The 13,842-nt window shown below is 57.1% G+C and overlaps 4 protein-coding genes across 4 annotated transcripts; 2 read left to right on the forward strand and 2 right to left on the reverse strand.

Annotated features, from left to right (window-relative positions):
* Positions 1–84: 84 nt before the first annotated feature.
* On the reverse strand, positions 85–999 carry GLRG_02247 (HMG box protein; the record flags this gene model as incomplete). The annotated part of the gene is made up of 2 exons (XM_008092905.1): positions 85–651; positions 709–999. The coding sequence occupies 2 exons, from the start codon at positions 997–999 to the stop codon at positions 85–87; spliced, it is 858 nt and encodes a 285-aa protein (XP_008091096.1).
* Positions 1,000–1,758: 759 nt separating this feature from the next.
* Positions 1,759–3,527, forward strand: GLRG_02248 (T-complex protein 1; the record flags this gene model as incomplete). Its single annotated transcript, XM_008092906.1, has 3 exons — positions 1,759–1,817; positions 1,893–3,285; positions 3,336–3,527. 3 exons carry the CDS (start codon positions 1,759–1,761, stop codon positions 3,525–3,527), a joined length of 1,644 nt encoding a protein of 547 aa, XP_008091097.1.
* A 330-nt stretch (positions 3,528–3,857) lies between these two features.
* GLRG_02249 (uncharacterized protein) lies at positions 3,858–4,152 on the forward strand (the record flags this gene model as incomplete). Its single annotated transcript, XM_008092907.1, has 2 exons — positions 3,858–4,012; positions 4,092–4,152. 2 exons carry the CDS (start codon positions 3,858–3,860, stop codon positions 4,150–4,152), a joined length of 216 nt encoding a protein of 71 aa, XP_008091098.1.
* A 2,295-nt stretch (positions 4,153–6,447) lies between these two features.
* GLRG_02250 (von Willebrand factor type A domain-containing protein) lies at positions 6,448–9,762 on the reverse strand (the record flags this gene model as incomplete). Its single annotated transcript, XM_008092908.1, has 4 exons — positions 6,448–8,393; positions 8,475–8,707; positions 8,760–9,456; positions 9,519–9,762. The coding sequence occupies 4 exons, from the start codon at positions 9,760–9,762 to the stop codon at positions 6,448–6,450; spliced, it is 3,120 nt and encodes a 1,039-aa protein (XP_008091099.1).
* Positions 9,763–13,842: the final 4,080 nt, after the last annotated feature.

Genomic DNA, 13,842 nt, shown 5'->3' on the forward strand with positions numbered 1-13,842 from the left:
GTACAAACAAACAATCAAGTTTCTACCCGCAAAGCCGCCCCAACGCCCAAATCCGTCCCAACACGCGGCGTGCGCGGAACCGCATCAGTCGTCCGCCTTGTCATCCGCGGCCGGAGTGTCCTCCGGTTGCTCCTCGGTATCGTAGTTTGCCATCTCTACGTCTTCGTCTTGCGATGCCGCGGGCGCCGCCTCTGGCGACTTCTCGCGCTCCTCTTCCTCCTTGAGCTCGGCGCTCTTGCTCTTGGCCGCGAAGGCATCCTTGTCCTTCTGGTACTTGGCCATCTCCTGCTCGGAGCGCTTCTGGAACGCCTCCTTCTCGCCGTCCGGCAGGTCCTTCCAACCGCGGGCGAGCTCCTCATCAACGTTGGCGTCTGCGTCGTCCTTGCTCTTCTCCTCGAGAGCAGGCCGCGTCTCGGCGCAGTACAGCTCAAACGCGTTGCCGGGACGCTTGGGCGGCTTCGCGACACCGTTGGTGCGCGCCGAGGCCTGGGTGTCGCCGCCCTGGGTGTGGGAGAAAGTCTCGGAGCTGGGTGAGATGGTCGCGGCGGTCTGACTGAGTGGTCTAGAGTTGCCCTTGGCGGCAGCGTCGATCTCGGCGAGGACCGAAGGCTTCCGGTGACCGCGTTTCGTACGCAGAGGCTTTTCTTGAGGCTGAGATGGTGTCAGCAACCTGCTTTGTCGTCGAGGTGGGCTTGGCGGAGGGCCTACAGTCGGTGGCGGGCTCGGGCTGCCGTCTGAATCCTCCACGTTGGTGCTTGTTCTCTTAGCTAGTTGCTCCAGCAAGAAGGCCCTCTCCATCCGCAGCTTCTCAATCTGTCGCCGGATCCGGGCGAGACGGATGCGAGTCGCGTCGTTTTCCTCCTCGACCTCGCCGGTGCGCTGCTTGAGCTGGACGCATTTTCTCCGGTAGGCCTCTTCGACGGAGGGAGGTAGGGAAGGGGGGATCGCTGAGAGGTCGATCGTGGGGGGGTTAGCTCGAATGATCTTTTTGGGAGGCATTGTGCGGATGGTCTGGGGCAGTTCGTGTGGGGGAGGGAACAGGAATTGGCCCTTTTTCTAGGAAAGGTAGGAAGACGAGTTGCGATGAGATGGGGTTCGCGGCAGATGTCAAGCGGAGCTTTGCGTGGTAGGTTTACCGATTTCAAAGGAGTCACAAACGTACCGGATTGCGGAGCCATCACGTATCATTCGGAAGGGGGCTCGATGATGATTTGCGCACTGGGAGAAGGCAGATTAGGCTGAGGGTTCGATTGAGACGCGTATCTGGTACTTGGAGAGTGGAATTGGGTATGGTGAGAGTCTGCCGAGAACGAGAGAGACGGGCGACTATCGAGAGGAAACCAACGGCAACAAGCAACCTGGGACCGCGCCAATTGGGGAGTGCGAGGCTGGCAGCTGCTGTCTCGCACGCTTCAGGGACAGCAAGAAGCCATGGAAAGACAGGGGTCTCCAGTGGTCCGTCCGGGACACAGCGCTGGAACCACCCCCAAAATGTGGTACCATAGTAGAATGCACCAGATGCGCCGGATCGGAAGAATGGCACGCCTGCAACGTCGTGATTGGTCACCCCGATGCCAACCCACCAAAGGCTGCAGCAATACGCTCCCGCACCTGCACCCAGACTTTTTTTTTGAGGCCTGGAAGAGGAGCTCCCGCAACCATATCATCAACACACAGGGTACTTTTCACGCTGTTATTTTTGAGCTTCACGACCGAACTCGCCCTGACATTCAAAGCGTACCAGGTCGTTGGTTCATCATGTCTCTCAATATCCCCAACGCGCCTAACGCGAACCTGTTCAAGCAGGGGTACAATAAGTGAGTTCCCCTCCCATCTGAAGCTCCCCCCCCCCCCGCCTTGCTGTCGGTCACCGACTGACCCCCTCGTACTAGCTACGACTCCGAAGATGGAGCCGTCCTGCGCAACATCGACGCCTGCCGGGCCATCTCCTCGACCGTTCAGACGTCGCTGGGTCCCTACGGTCGCAACAAGATCGTCATCAACCACCTTCAGAAGATGATCCTCACATCCGACGCCGCCACCATCCTCAGAGAACTCGATGTCGTCCACCCGGCGGCCAAGCTCCTGGTCATGGCCAGCCAACAGCAAGAGTCGGAGATGGGCGACGCCACCAACCTGGTTATCGTTCTTGCCGGTGAGCTGCTGAAGAAGGCGGAGGACCTGCTGCGTATGGGCTTGAAGACGGCAGATATCGTTACCGGTTACGAGCGTGCACAAAAGTTCGCCCTCGAGACGCTGGACGAGCTTTCCGTGGACAAGGTGGAAGACATCCGGTCTCAGGAAGAGCTCAGCAAGGCCATCCGCACTGTTGTCGCCAGCAAGCAGAACGGCAGCGAGGATTTCCTCTCCGACCTCGTCGCCGAGGCCGTCCTGGCGGTGTTGCCCAAGAACCCCGCTGGTTTCAACGTCGACAACATCAGAGTGGTCAAGATCATGGGCGGCGCCCTGGAACAGAGCCGTGTGGTCAAGGGTATGGTCTTTCCCAAGGAGCCTGATGGTTCGGTCAAGAAGGCACAGCGCGCCAAGGTCGGAGTCTTCTCCTGCCCCATCGACAACAGCCAGACCGAGACCAAGGGCACCGTGCTCCTGCACAACGCCAAGGAGATGATGGACTTCACCAAGGGCGAGGAGTCGCACCTCGAGGCCGCCATCAAGGAGCTCTACGATGTCGGCATCAGAGTGGTTATTGCTGGTTCCACGGTGGGCGAGCTGGCCCTCCATTACCTCAACAGATTCGGCATCCTTGTCATCAAGATTCTTAGCAAGTTCGAGCTGCGCAGGATCTGCAGAGTTGTCGGAGCTACCCCCCTTGCTCGGCTGGGTGCCCCCATGCCGGACGAGATGGGCTCCATCGATGTTGTCGAGACCCTCGAGATCGGCGGGGACCGCGTTACCGTCTTCAGACAAGAGAACGAGGCCACAAGAACAGCGACTCTGGTCCTGAGAGGAGCCACCCAGAACCACCTGGACGATGTCGAGCGTGCCGTCGATGACGGTGTCAATGTTGTCAAGGCTATCACTAGAGACCCCCGCCTTGTGCCTGGCGCAGGTGCTACCGAGATCCAGCTCGTCGAGCGGCTGAACGCCCTCGGCGAGAAGACCCCGGGTCTGTCACAGTACGCCATCCGAAAGTACGGCGAGGCCTTTGAGGTCATCCCCAGGACCCTTGCCGAGAGTGCCGGTCTGGACGCCACGGAGGTTCTGAGCAGACTGTACATGGCACACCACAAGAAGGACGACTGGGCCACCGGTGTCGATATCGAGGTAAGGACTACGTGCCCGCCGTTTCAAAACCGGGATGCTGACAAGCTTAGAACGATGACGGCTCTGGTACCCTGGACGCTCGTGAGGAGGGAATTCTGGACCTGCTTGTCTCCAAGTCCTGGGCCATCAAGCTCGCGACCGAGGCGGCCCGGACCGTCCTGTCAGTCGACCAGATTATCGTGGCTCGCCGGGCCGGTGGCCCCAAGCCTCCCGGTCCCAACCCCAACTGGGATGAGGACTAAACGGGGAAATGAGGCGGCTGGTAATGGAGTTTGCGTCGGTTTTTATGATCATAGACCACCCAAAAGTCACGTCGAGATATCCCGAATAAAGTCCTGAAGACAAATGCAACGTGCGCGAGCACGTCCGAAGTGATGGTCTGCAACGTTATCTACACGGCTGCGAGAGTGAGACGACCGAGGATACCATCTGCCCAGTCCATTAGCACAATGGACGACGCTGTTGTGATATATTGTCTCGCCGTCGATTCACCTCGTAGCTCATTTGATGTGTGGTTTTTATCGAGTTAACCGGCACGACTACACGAATTTCTCCCAAGAAACTCCACCACGATGGCTCCTAGCTCTTTTAACGGCTGCACCAGCGGCACCAAGGGCGACAAGGGCAACGAACAGTCGCACTTGGTCACCGTTTATCTTCGGGCATGCTCGCTTTATCTTGGGTCCTGGGGAGAGGACGCTGAACTCGCGAGCCTCTTCGCGGTTGTGTAAGTTTAGCATAGCAATGGCCGGCCTCTTGTTCTTATTCTCTCTCGGGCCACTTGTGTATCGAGCGGGCTCCAATAGCATGCTGATAGCGAACTTCCAGTTCGATTACTTCCCCCCACCCGGGCATTTTTGGGTATGAGGGCTTGAGACAACATCGTCTCCCAATAATTTGCTGGCCTCCCCCGATCGTGACATATGGACCTTGTCCAACCCCCCCTCTGCGTCTCAGCAAGCGGGTTTCCTGTTCAAGCAAGAGGCCTTTGATACTCGGTGCCCCCCTTCCCCCAGCATCGATGCCTCGTCGTCATTGTGTTGGCGAGTAACACTGGCAAGTCGTCTCGGTCACTACCACGCCCGCCTGACAGGTCTGCGAGATTACGTCAATGTTAGATCCAAAAGCAGCGTGCTTGGCAATGTTAGGTGGCGCCATGGGCAATATTTCTGGCTTTTTAGCCATCGCATAAGTTCATGGAGGTTTTTGTCTGCTGTAGCGGACAGTGTTGACGCTGGATTGCGAACGGAACCGACGAGTCCCCGGCTTTGGGACGTCCTTGCTCGGCGACAACTATGATCATGAACCCTGTTTTGATAGAAGATCCTACTGCTGGGAGGGCCTTTCTTTTCTTTTTCTTTTTTCTTTTCTTTTTCTTTTTTCTTTTCTTTTTTTTTGCGGAGGCTCTTCAATGGCAGCACCTGTAACCAGGGTGTGGTTTTAGGACTCTTACGGGACGGCATACCTTTGGAGCACAGATTCATACTGAATTAAGTCATGAGCTAATGTCGGAGATTGCCTACGATTAGATATCTAGGGCTGCTGGGCCGAAGCCGGGACGAAGAATGGCAATGGGAAGAAAACGAAAAGGCCGGCTGGACGTCTGCGGCTTTGCATCAACGGCGTCGTCGCACGACACAATAGCTTCGTATAGATACACAACGCGCTCACATGGGATGGTCGGCAGGATAAAGCCCTTCTTCGCCGGAATCACCAGAACCGTCTGCTTGAGCGCTTTACGTAGCAAAAGTCTTGGGGCCGGATGGGGCCAACGGCGTTACAAGGCTCGTTAAACTACAGATTCCTTGTGCCCTCTTCCGTGGGTTACTAGTCAGTGTTACACAACACACTGCTAGAGCACGGCCGAGAATGGAAGCAGACTGCCTATTGGCTTCCAAGGCAGCAGTCAGGGGCGCAGAGCAGACAAGATGAAGCCGCGGTGATGGCCGCGCGTCCAGCAGGCCTTCATCGCATCAAATTTTGGCGTCATTACCACCAGAGACATCACACATGTTGCTCCTGTATCCACCATAGCTTGGGCTCAGCCCTGGTTTGTTCTCAGCATCTTTGTGGCGACAAAAAAAGGATTCCCCTTGTTTTGAGATGCGAGACAGGGCCGGCCGGCTTGGAGCAGTTTACAGTTGGGACGAAGTTGACCACGCAAGACATCTTTTCCCTTCCACGGTCTCTGGCTTTTGGTAATTCTGTCTTTGTTGAAACGCTAGTGTGTTCTTTGGTCTATCTTGTTCAGGTTGCAGGTATGAACCTTGTGTTACCTGGCCAGGAATCGCCCCTTGTCTGGCCAAACTTGCTACCTAGGGGCACAAGTGCACTATCAGACGAGTATGCGACCTCCCCCTGGTAGGAAAGGGGAAGGGGGAGTGGTCAGTCGAGGCCAGTTGCTGATAGAAAACAACTATTGTGTCCAAGTCTGTGACCGGCCAGGTGCATGTACGCATATCCATAATGGGACAGCAAAGTAATCTGACCCGAACAAAGGACTGGGTAACGGCGAGGCTCAACCTTGCTGCCACTGTGTGCATCTCTGTCATGTTCATGTCGACTGCAAGGCAAGATTTCGTGTGGCATGGTAACGGCAAGTGGTATTGCACTAATATTTTGCACGTCCGCATCGTTCATCCCAAAACATGTACAAGCATGCTTTTTCGCAGCCCATTTGCTCTCCCTCCGCCATCCATCATATGACTCCAACCCCTTCCCTTTCTCCAGACATCAGTGACATAAGAAGCGAAATTACAATGACATGTAAAGGCCCCCTCCCCAGTGGTATCGCACCTCGGAACAGCTTCATGACATACGACAGCAAGCGGCTGAAACCAAAAGTCATAATTGACCATGTAGACAAGAAGTGGAAAAATAAAATCAAAAGCAAAACAAATGTGGTATCTTCCCGTCGAAGCATCCTGCGGTTCGGTAAAGACATGATGAGCAAAAGCAGCTGTATCGGTAATAAAAAAAGCAAATCAGCTGCAGTTTGGGGGCATGATGCATGGCTAAGTCGAGCCTTGCTGAGTAAGGGACCGTAAGAATGTGTTTTTCCCTCCTGGAAACCGGTACGCCGCAATTTGGTCACCCCGGACATTCCAAGTGTGGAATCAAGGCAGCCGTGATGTGATGGGCATGTTGTGATGGGGAGCTCGATCAAGCCTCCTCCATGATGCCACCCTCGCCGCCACCCTCGTCGCGCCACTCACGGCTCTTGCTCGTCAGCTTCTTCACACCCGCAACACGGCCCGCCCAAAGAGACTCGATAGGTGTGCGGAAAGTGAAGGCGCGCTGAGAGCTGATGACCCCAATGGCTTGCAGAACAGCCTTGCGACTATCACGACCAAAGACGGCAGGGTGGCTGATCCACTCGAGGCTGCTCTCAAGCTCGGCGTCCAGGGCGGCGACGGTGTTGGCGTCGATGCCAGCGCCCAGACCGAGGCCGTCGTTGGACCGGCTGCGCCCAATGCTCGCGGCCGGGTACCCGTTGACAGCGGACGAGTTGGCGGACTGTGTGGGGGATGGTGTCTGCTTCCTGTCGGGAGTGATAGATGGCGAAGCGTCGTTCCCTGGGTGCGGGGTGGACGGAAGGGATCTGTTTGGCGGCGCCGTCGGCGGAGGGATGGGGGGAAGACCGCCCTTTCCAAGCCCCTTCAGGATGGACCGGGTCTCGTTGAGTAGGGTGTGGGCTCGGTCGTGCTGCCCGCGTGACACGAGCGTCAAGGCACGGGTCAGCATGTCCGACGTCAGCAGCTCCATGCGCCTTTGGACGATGTGCGGGTGAGGTGGGATCGGGGGCGAGTTGGCCCACGAATTCTTTTGCTTCGCCAAGGCGGGGAGCATGGTGATGGCGAGCAGAGATGGGCGGGGGAGATGCGACAGCGTGCCGTCCCGCAGGATGTCTCCCCACGTGAGGTCCGCTTGGATCAAAGGGACCTCCTCCACAGACGTGATTCGCTGGTCGTCACCATCGCCTGTGCCACCGAGCGCCTCCAAACCGGACACAATGTTGTCCCAGGGGTCTTGGGGCAGCTGCTCCTGCGACGTGTTGTCCGGCACAATGACAAGCTGGACCAAAACGTCGCGCTTGTCGCCGAACCTCAAGTCGCCGAGCGAGGCCTCGGCGTCGCGACCGGTCGCCCGCTTCGTGATCTGCAAGGCACCGCTGATCTTGTGGAACTTGGCTGGCGATCCCTCGGGCAGCTTCAGCTTGAGCTTGACGTTCTGGTGAGAGAGCGTCTGCATGGCACCGAGACACCCGGCAAGACACTCGCGGAGCATCATCCAGTCCTTGACGTACGTGTATGAGGCCTTGGTGCGGGTGGACAGCTCAATCATCGTATCCGGCTTGTGAGTCATGCCAAGACCAAAGGAGTGAATGGTGATCTTGGCTGCTTCGGCCCTAGACACCACAAAGTCGACGCTGTCGGCGTCAGAGGTCGACGCGTCGCTGATGAGCATGATGGTTGCGATCGGATTGTTGTACTTGCGCTGCATGAGCAAATCCATGGCGACGTTCGCACCCTCGACAACGTCGGCGCGGTGGCTCTTCTGACCGACCGGCTTGATGGAGGACAGAACGTTGCTCCAGCCGGGCCAGGCCTTGGTGGTCATACCAACAATAGGTACGCCGCCGCCCCCAGACCCGAAGGTAACGAGGCCCATCCTGTCTCTTTCGCCGAGGGTGTTGACCATGAACTTGAGGGCGTCGCGGACGAGGTTGATCTTGACGCCCTGCATCGAAGAGGAGATGGGCACGACGACGACGACATCGATCGGCACGTGGATCGAGGTGGGCATGGTCGGGCTCCTCTGGAAATTGGTGTACTCTGTGGGCGCCGTGGTGACCGACTTGGGACCGCCCCATGACGAGGCAACCGACGACACCCTCTGTTGTCGCGAGACCCGCTGCCAGTCCTCCTCGTCCGTCTCCGAGAACTCGCCCCGGTCGTACTCCGGGCTGCGCACGGGGGACGTCTCGACGGCGTTCAAGTCAAGCAAGGCCTGGTGCCAAAGCTTGAGTTGATTACGGTTCTCGAACCTCAGGTGGAATTGGGGCAACTCCGCGACGGAAAGGTTTAGCGTCAGGACGTTCTCATCGACTATTGGGAATGGTTGGTTAGCGTCGAGCTCTAGTTTTCTATTTTGACCCTTCCTGGGAAACGAGGACCATGGCGACTCACTGTTGCCCGTCTCCGAGACCTCGTTGAGGTGTTTCTTGATGAGAATCGACCCTTTCAGCGTGCAGCGGACGGCTTTCTTGGGCATGCCGTTCTCGTCCCACTGCCCTGCGAGGGGTACTTTCTTCTCCTTGACGCAGATCAGCATCTCGGCGAACAGGAAGCACTCAAGCTCCTGCCAAGACTGCTTGTCCTTGCCGACGCGCAGCGTGCCATACAGCCTCAATTTGCCGAATCTGTAGTCCGTTAGTGGTGCCATTGGTCAGTGGCTTACAGATCAAATCTTACCTGGTGAAGTCAAGGCCATGCCAGTTGTCCACCCGGTTTCTGAGGTTCTCCGTCATCTCCTCCAGTACCTCCCTCGACTCGTACGGGTAGAACCGCGGTGCACTCCGGGCCGGGGACGGCGGTCTCGCAAACGCATCATCGATTCGAGCGTTCACGACGGGCAGGCCAGGCGGGGCTGACCCGAGGTCCTCGGGGTCGGGCCGCCACTTGTTGTCGGGCACTTCGACGGTGATGAGACAGGTCAATGTCTGCTGCTGGCGAGACCTGTTGATGGTGGGGAACTCGGACCGGACGGTCACAGTCGGGGCCGGGATCGGATTCCTGGTGATGCCACGCGGGCTGCCCGGCGTGGTTTCCATTGCCTGAACGTCGTAGTCGTGCCTGCGTGGCGGCGGGCCGCTCTGCGTCGTCTCGGGGTAGCCACCAGACGACGCCACGCCGGTGGCCTCGCTATCGCTGCGAACATGTCTCGAAGGGCCGTATCGCTCCGAGGTTGCCGGTTGACTACTGTCCCTGTCGCGCCCACTACTCCGAGGCGCGCTTTCGCGGGTGTGGGTACTAGCCATATTCCTCTGATTCGACTCAATGCTCGTCGGGCGCGGCGTCGGGGTGTCCCATTGCGTGGCAGTAGGGGTGGGGGTATGATTTGACCTGTTGTCGCTAGAGTGGCTCGACTTGACCAGACTGCTGATTTTCTCTATCGCGGGCGGCTGAGTTAGCTGTGTCTTAAGCAAGCGAGACACACGAGACGGTGCTTACCGATGTCCAAGACGTTGCCGCCCCGGCTGGTGTCGAGATGCAGCGGCGCATCACATGAGGGGCAGTACTGCGCTTCGAATTCGCGGATGAACTCGTAGAAACAAGCTTCGTGAGAAACGTGTGAGCACGAGAACTGTAGGATGCGTTCACCCTGCAGCGTGTGCTCCAGAGGCTCCTCGCAGACGGCGCATTCACTTCCTACAAAGGTGCGCTCCCTCCGATTGCGGCCGGCACCGGATGCCATGTTGTTGGATGAGTAGCTGTCGCCTTTTCGATGCGCGCTTGCTCCGGATCGTATTGGCGAGTTGGAGCGTTGGGCTGTGCCGCGAGCTATTGAGACGTCTGTCATGATGAAGATGGTCAGCAACTTGCGCGTTTACCCCGTCTCTGCCGCCAGCTGGGCGCGTCCCGACCGAGCGTTCGGAGCTGGTCATTTGGACGACGACTCAGGCACACGTCGTCAGTCAAGGGGCCTACGTACTCTTTTCGGGGAAAGACGACGCATCCGTCGTCCAAGTGTTGTTGGTCCTTGTGGTGGTGGAGGTTCCAGGACGGTAAGGTTCTTGGACAAACTTTGGACTCCCAAGACCAAGATCGAGAAGGTGGCTACCCTGGCCTTCTCTGGAGCCTGAAGATCCAAAGCTGAACCCTTTCGAGCTCTTCCTGGAACGACCAAACATCAGAAAGTTTTCTCGTCGAGGAGCGGGCGGCGGGCGGTGGCAGAGATGTTGTGCCGTAGAGAGTGTGGGTGGTGGTGGTGGTTTGACTGTCCGTTCGAGTCGGACTGCGCTAATGGTGCAGCACACCTCTTGGTTGTTGAAGAGGACCGGGCGGGAGTATATTTTTCTGGGAATGGGAAGGGCGATATCAGAATAGAGACGGTATAAGCGATGAGGAGCCGGGATCCACCCGTATTGTTAGGCAATGCCGACAGGAAAGCTGGCAACAGGAGAGGGAGGACTGCTTGCCCCGGGTGTGCGACTGTGGAGGGTTGTCACACAAGGACCTGGGAAGCCGAGCAGGATGTTTCAAATGGTTGTATCAACAATGCTGGGTCGGATGGAAAGCAGGCTGGACAACATGCATGGTTGCAGGGTGTCGTCGAATGTGGTAGGTAGTCTTGGCCGCGGTAATCGTGACAGAGAGGCGGCAATGCCGTAATCGAGATTACAACAAGCGCCGAAACGGGGTGCAATGACGGGAGTTTAGCAGGAATTGAGTTGCTGTAACGGTGGTGGAAGGTGGTGGTTTGCAGCGGGTTCGCACGTCGTCGGAAGTTCAAGGTTCGACAGGTCCCAGTATAGTTCAAGCAGGGGAGTGACAGGAGGAATGGTTGTCGTCTTCTTTTCCTTATTCGAAACTTTTCTTCCTTCTTGCTCGGCAGCGTTGTGTGCGAATGGGATAAAGCGGCTTCTTGTCTCGGGGGTAGCAAGGTATTATTAGTCGGCTTTAGTCGCAACACCGGAACACCCCCTGAGGCGAGACGAAAGTGATAAAGTCCAAAGCCAAGTAGCTTTGGGTTCTTCGTCGAGGTCGGGTTGATCTGCGCCGTTTGAGTCCAAAGCCTCAAAGCCTTAATTGGGAAAGATGGGTTTCCCTCAAGTGTGTCTGGGAAGACAAAGAGACAGCAGATGGGGTGTTTTGTGTTATATCTTGTCGGGAGCGCCCGCCAGTACGGTAGACTGCGTAGGGCCGGGTGGACGAAAATGGGGAATGGACCAAGTATATACGCAGACGCCGCGGTCGAGAGAAGTAGAGACAGAGAAAGAGAGAGAGAGGGTGCGTGTGTTTATGCGACGGAGAGGAAGGGAGGTACGGAAAGGAAAGGAGGGCCAGCGCAAGAGAGGCGTGCTGCGGGTGGGGAGGAAGGGGGGAGGACCATTGCACGTTTTCCCTTTTTCTTTGTTCGGTTAAACCTGGACCAGGACCAGGACTTTGACCAGGTAGCTATGTATGTAAACTAGGTACCTGCCTCTGGATGCCGGTGTGATCGCTGGTGGGAGGGGATGGGGGAGATGCCCTGGGTTGCAGCTCACAAGCGCAGGTGCAGCGCAGCGAGGTACTGAACCATGCAGAGTAAGGACAGTCAGTACCCAGCGCGGGTGGACAGGCAGCACTGGAGATGCATGCCCCGGCGGTAGGTCCGCTGAGTCTGTTGTGCAGGCACTGCGGAGGGGAGACGACAGACCTTCCTCTCTGCTGCTACCTGGGTAGGGTACCTAACCTAACGTTTAGGTAAGGTGCGTAAGAGGCTGGATACGTACCTCGTGGTAAGGTCAGGGGGTGTCTGCTAGTTCATGTACCTTGTGGAGTGGTAGCAGGGATTCCTGGAACCATCTAGTTGACCTGCACTAGGTAGGTTGCGTTGGCGGGGCCCTCCCCTGTTCTTTTCTCCCTCCGACATGTTTACATGGTAGGTTCTGACTCCTTATCCCCCGAGACAAAGTGAGGGAAGAAGAGGGAGAGAGGTGAGGATTCGGGAAGGATTCTGGTGTGGGTTGGCCCGTGCCTCGCGTGGCTCTTTGTGGAAACGGTCATGTTCCACGTTGTGGCCGTGAAATCGGGCAATGATGTTTGTTTGCTTGGCCTAGCCCCAAGCGATGGTGCCGGCAATCACACAGCCGTTGCTCGGAAGAAGGAGGCAAGGAATATGCTAAGCCAGGACTGCGCGAAGGCGCTGGCTGTTTTGATTCTGCATGTCCTGTGCTCTGCAGCATCTGTACACTAGAAGGAGCGCGCGCGCGGACTATCAAGGTGGTTGTTGCATCGGCCAGTCGTCCGGGCTTGGAGACGAACCTCAGATGGAGCTCGAGTTGCAACAGGACCCTCGGGCTACGAATCAGATACGAAGGCCCAGAGATCAGACAGCCTGGGTGGTTCCAGGGGCAGATGATCGATCCTGTCGAGCCCGCCCATTCCGCTACAGTTAGGTATCCGCCACGGGAGGATAATATTTATCGTAGCATACGGATACAGACGGGAACGTTGGCCAGCTATAGACGGCGAGCGTTAAGGGAAGTCTGGAGGACAGAACTCGAACTAATGGGGCGACAAGCGGGCCAATACACCACCCGTAAATGTGACCCAAATACTGAATAGGAGAAACAATGTCAGGCTTGATGAAGACGGACGCGATACAAGGGGAAAACCGGGGCCTTGTCCCCGGGATTTGTTATTACTTCTTGCTCAGGAGAACGGCCGAACCTCGCCTTGCTGGATTCTCCTGCACCATCATCATCTTTGGTGACATGAGCCCAGGTGGCCTGTGTGCTATTGCTGCTCGTGCTCATGTCTTCTCTCGTGCTCGTGCATTGCAGAGTTGATTGACAGCCACAAGATGGCCGCAGATGGATTCTACCATGTGATGTATCGTTACGAGACCCCTTTCGCACAGGCCCGGAAATGATGCCCTGCTTTCTTTTCGACGTCAACCCCATGCGTTCTTGTTTTTTCCTCCCTCGAACTTTTGCTAGCCTCCCTCTTGCCGTTCTTTTTCTTTCTTGCCCACGCTGCGGCCTGTCAAATCCACACTGATTGCTCGGCCGCCCTGTAGTTGTCAACCCCCTTGGCGAGAGGAACCTACATGTAGTAGTAAGGTAGGTAGGTACCTGAGTAAGAGGTTCGCGAGGGGGGGCCGTGCGTGGTACGACCAGACTCGGGTGGATATACAATCAACTACCCCGGAGAGTGCTGCGTTTCCTAAACAAAATCCGGTACTGCTCTAGTCCTCCTGCTACCGGTCCCAAGTACAGGGCTCCGGACCCGTCCGTCTGTCAGTATGTGCGTGTTGCATCTCTCGACGGATGTAAACCAACTCAGGCACGTAGCCTGCCTCGGTCCAACCCCAGGCTCCTACCCGTCCATCCGTGTGGACAAGCACGCAAAAGACCTTGTTTCTTGTGTCCCTTGCCAGCGTGGCCCCTCCGGTATAGCTTGCGGCGTTGGCTGGGAGGGGGCAGGGAGCATGCATGAACAGTCGGTGTTTGCGGATGCGGTTTGTACCAACATTGACAAGCCGACCTTACACATGGTTGCATATCACAATCGACCCGGCCGAGGGGGGGAGGACGGTGAATTCAAGAACCTAGGCCCCGCCTTGGCTCGAGGGAAGGCTCCCCCAGCTTCGTAGATTTTGGCTTTCCATTTGGACTATCGATCTCCTATCTCTCCTCTCCTCTCCTCTCCTCTCCTCTCCTCTCCTCTCCACTCCTCTCCCCTCCTCTCCCCTCCTCTCCCCTCCTATCTTCTCCTCTCCTCTTCTCTCCTCCTCTTCTTCTTCTTCCTCCTCCTCCTCCCCCTTTCCAGAGATCATTATCTGCGGACG

This window comes from Colletotrichum graminicola (genome assembly GCF_000149035.1).
Source record: "Colletotrichum graminicola M1.001 genomic scaffold supercont1.6, whole genome shotgun sequence".
NCBI lineage: Eukaryota > Fungi > Ascomycota > Sordariomycetes > Glomerellales > Glomerellaceae > Colletotrichum > Colletotrichum graminicola.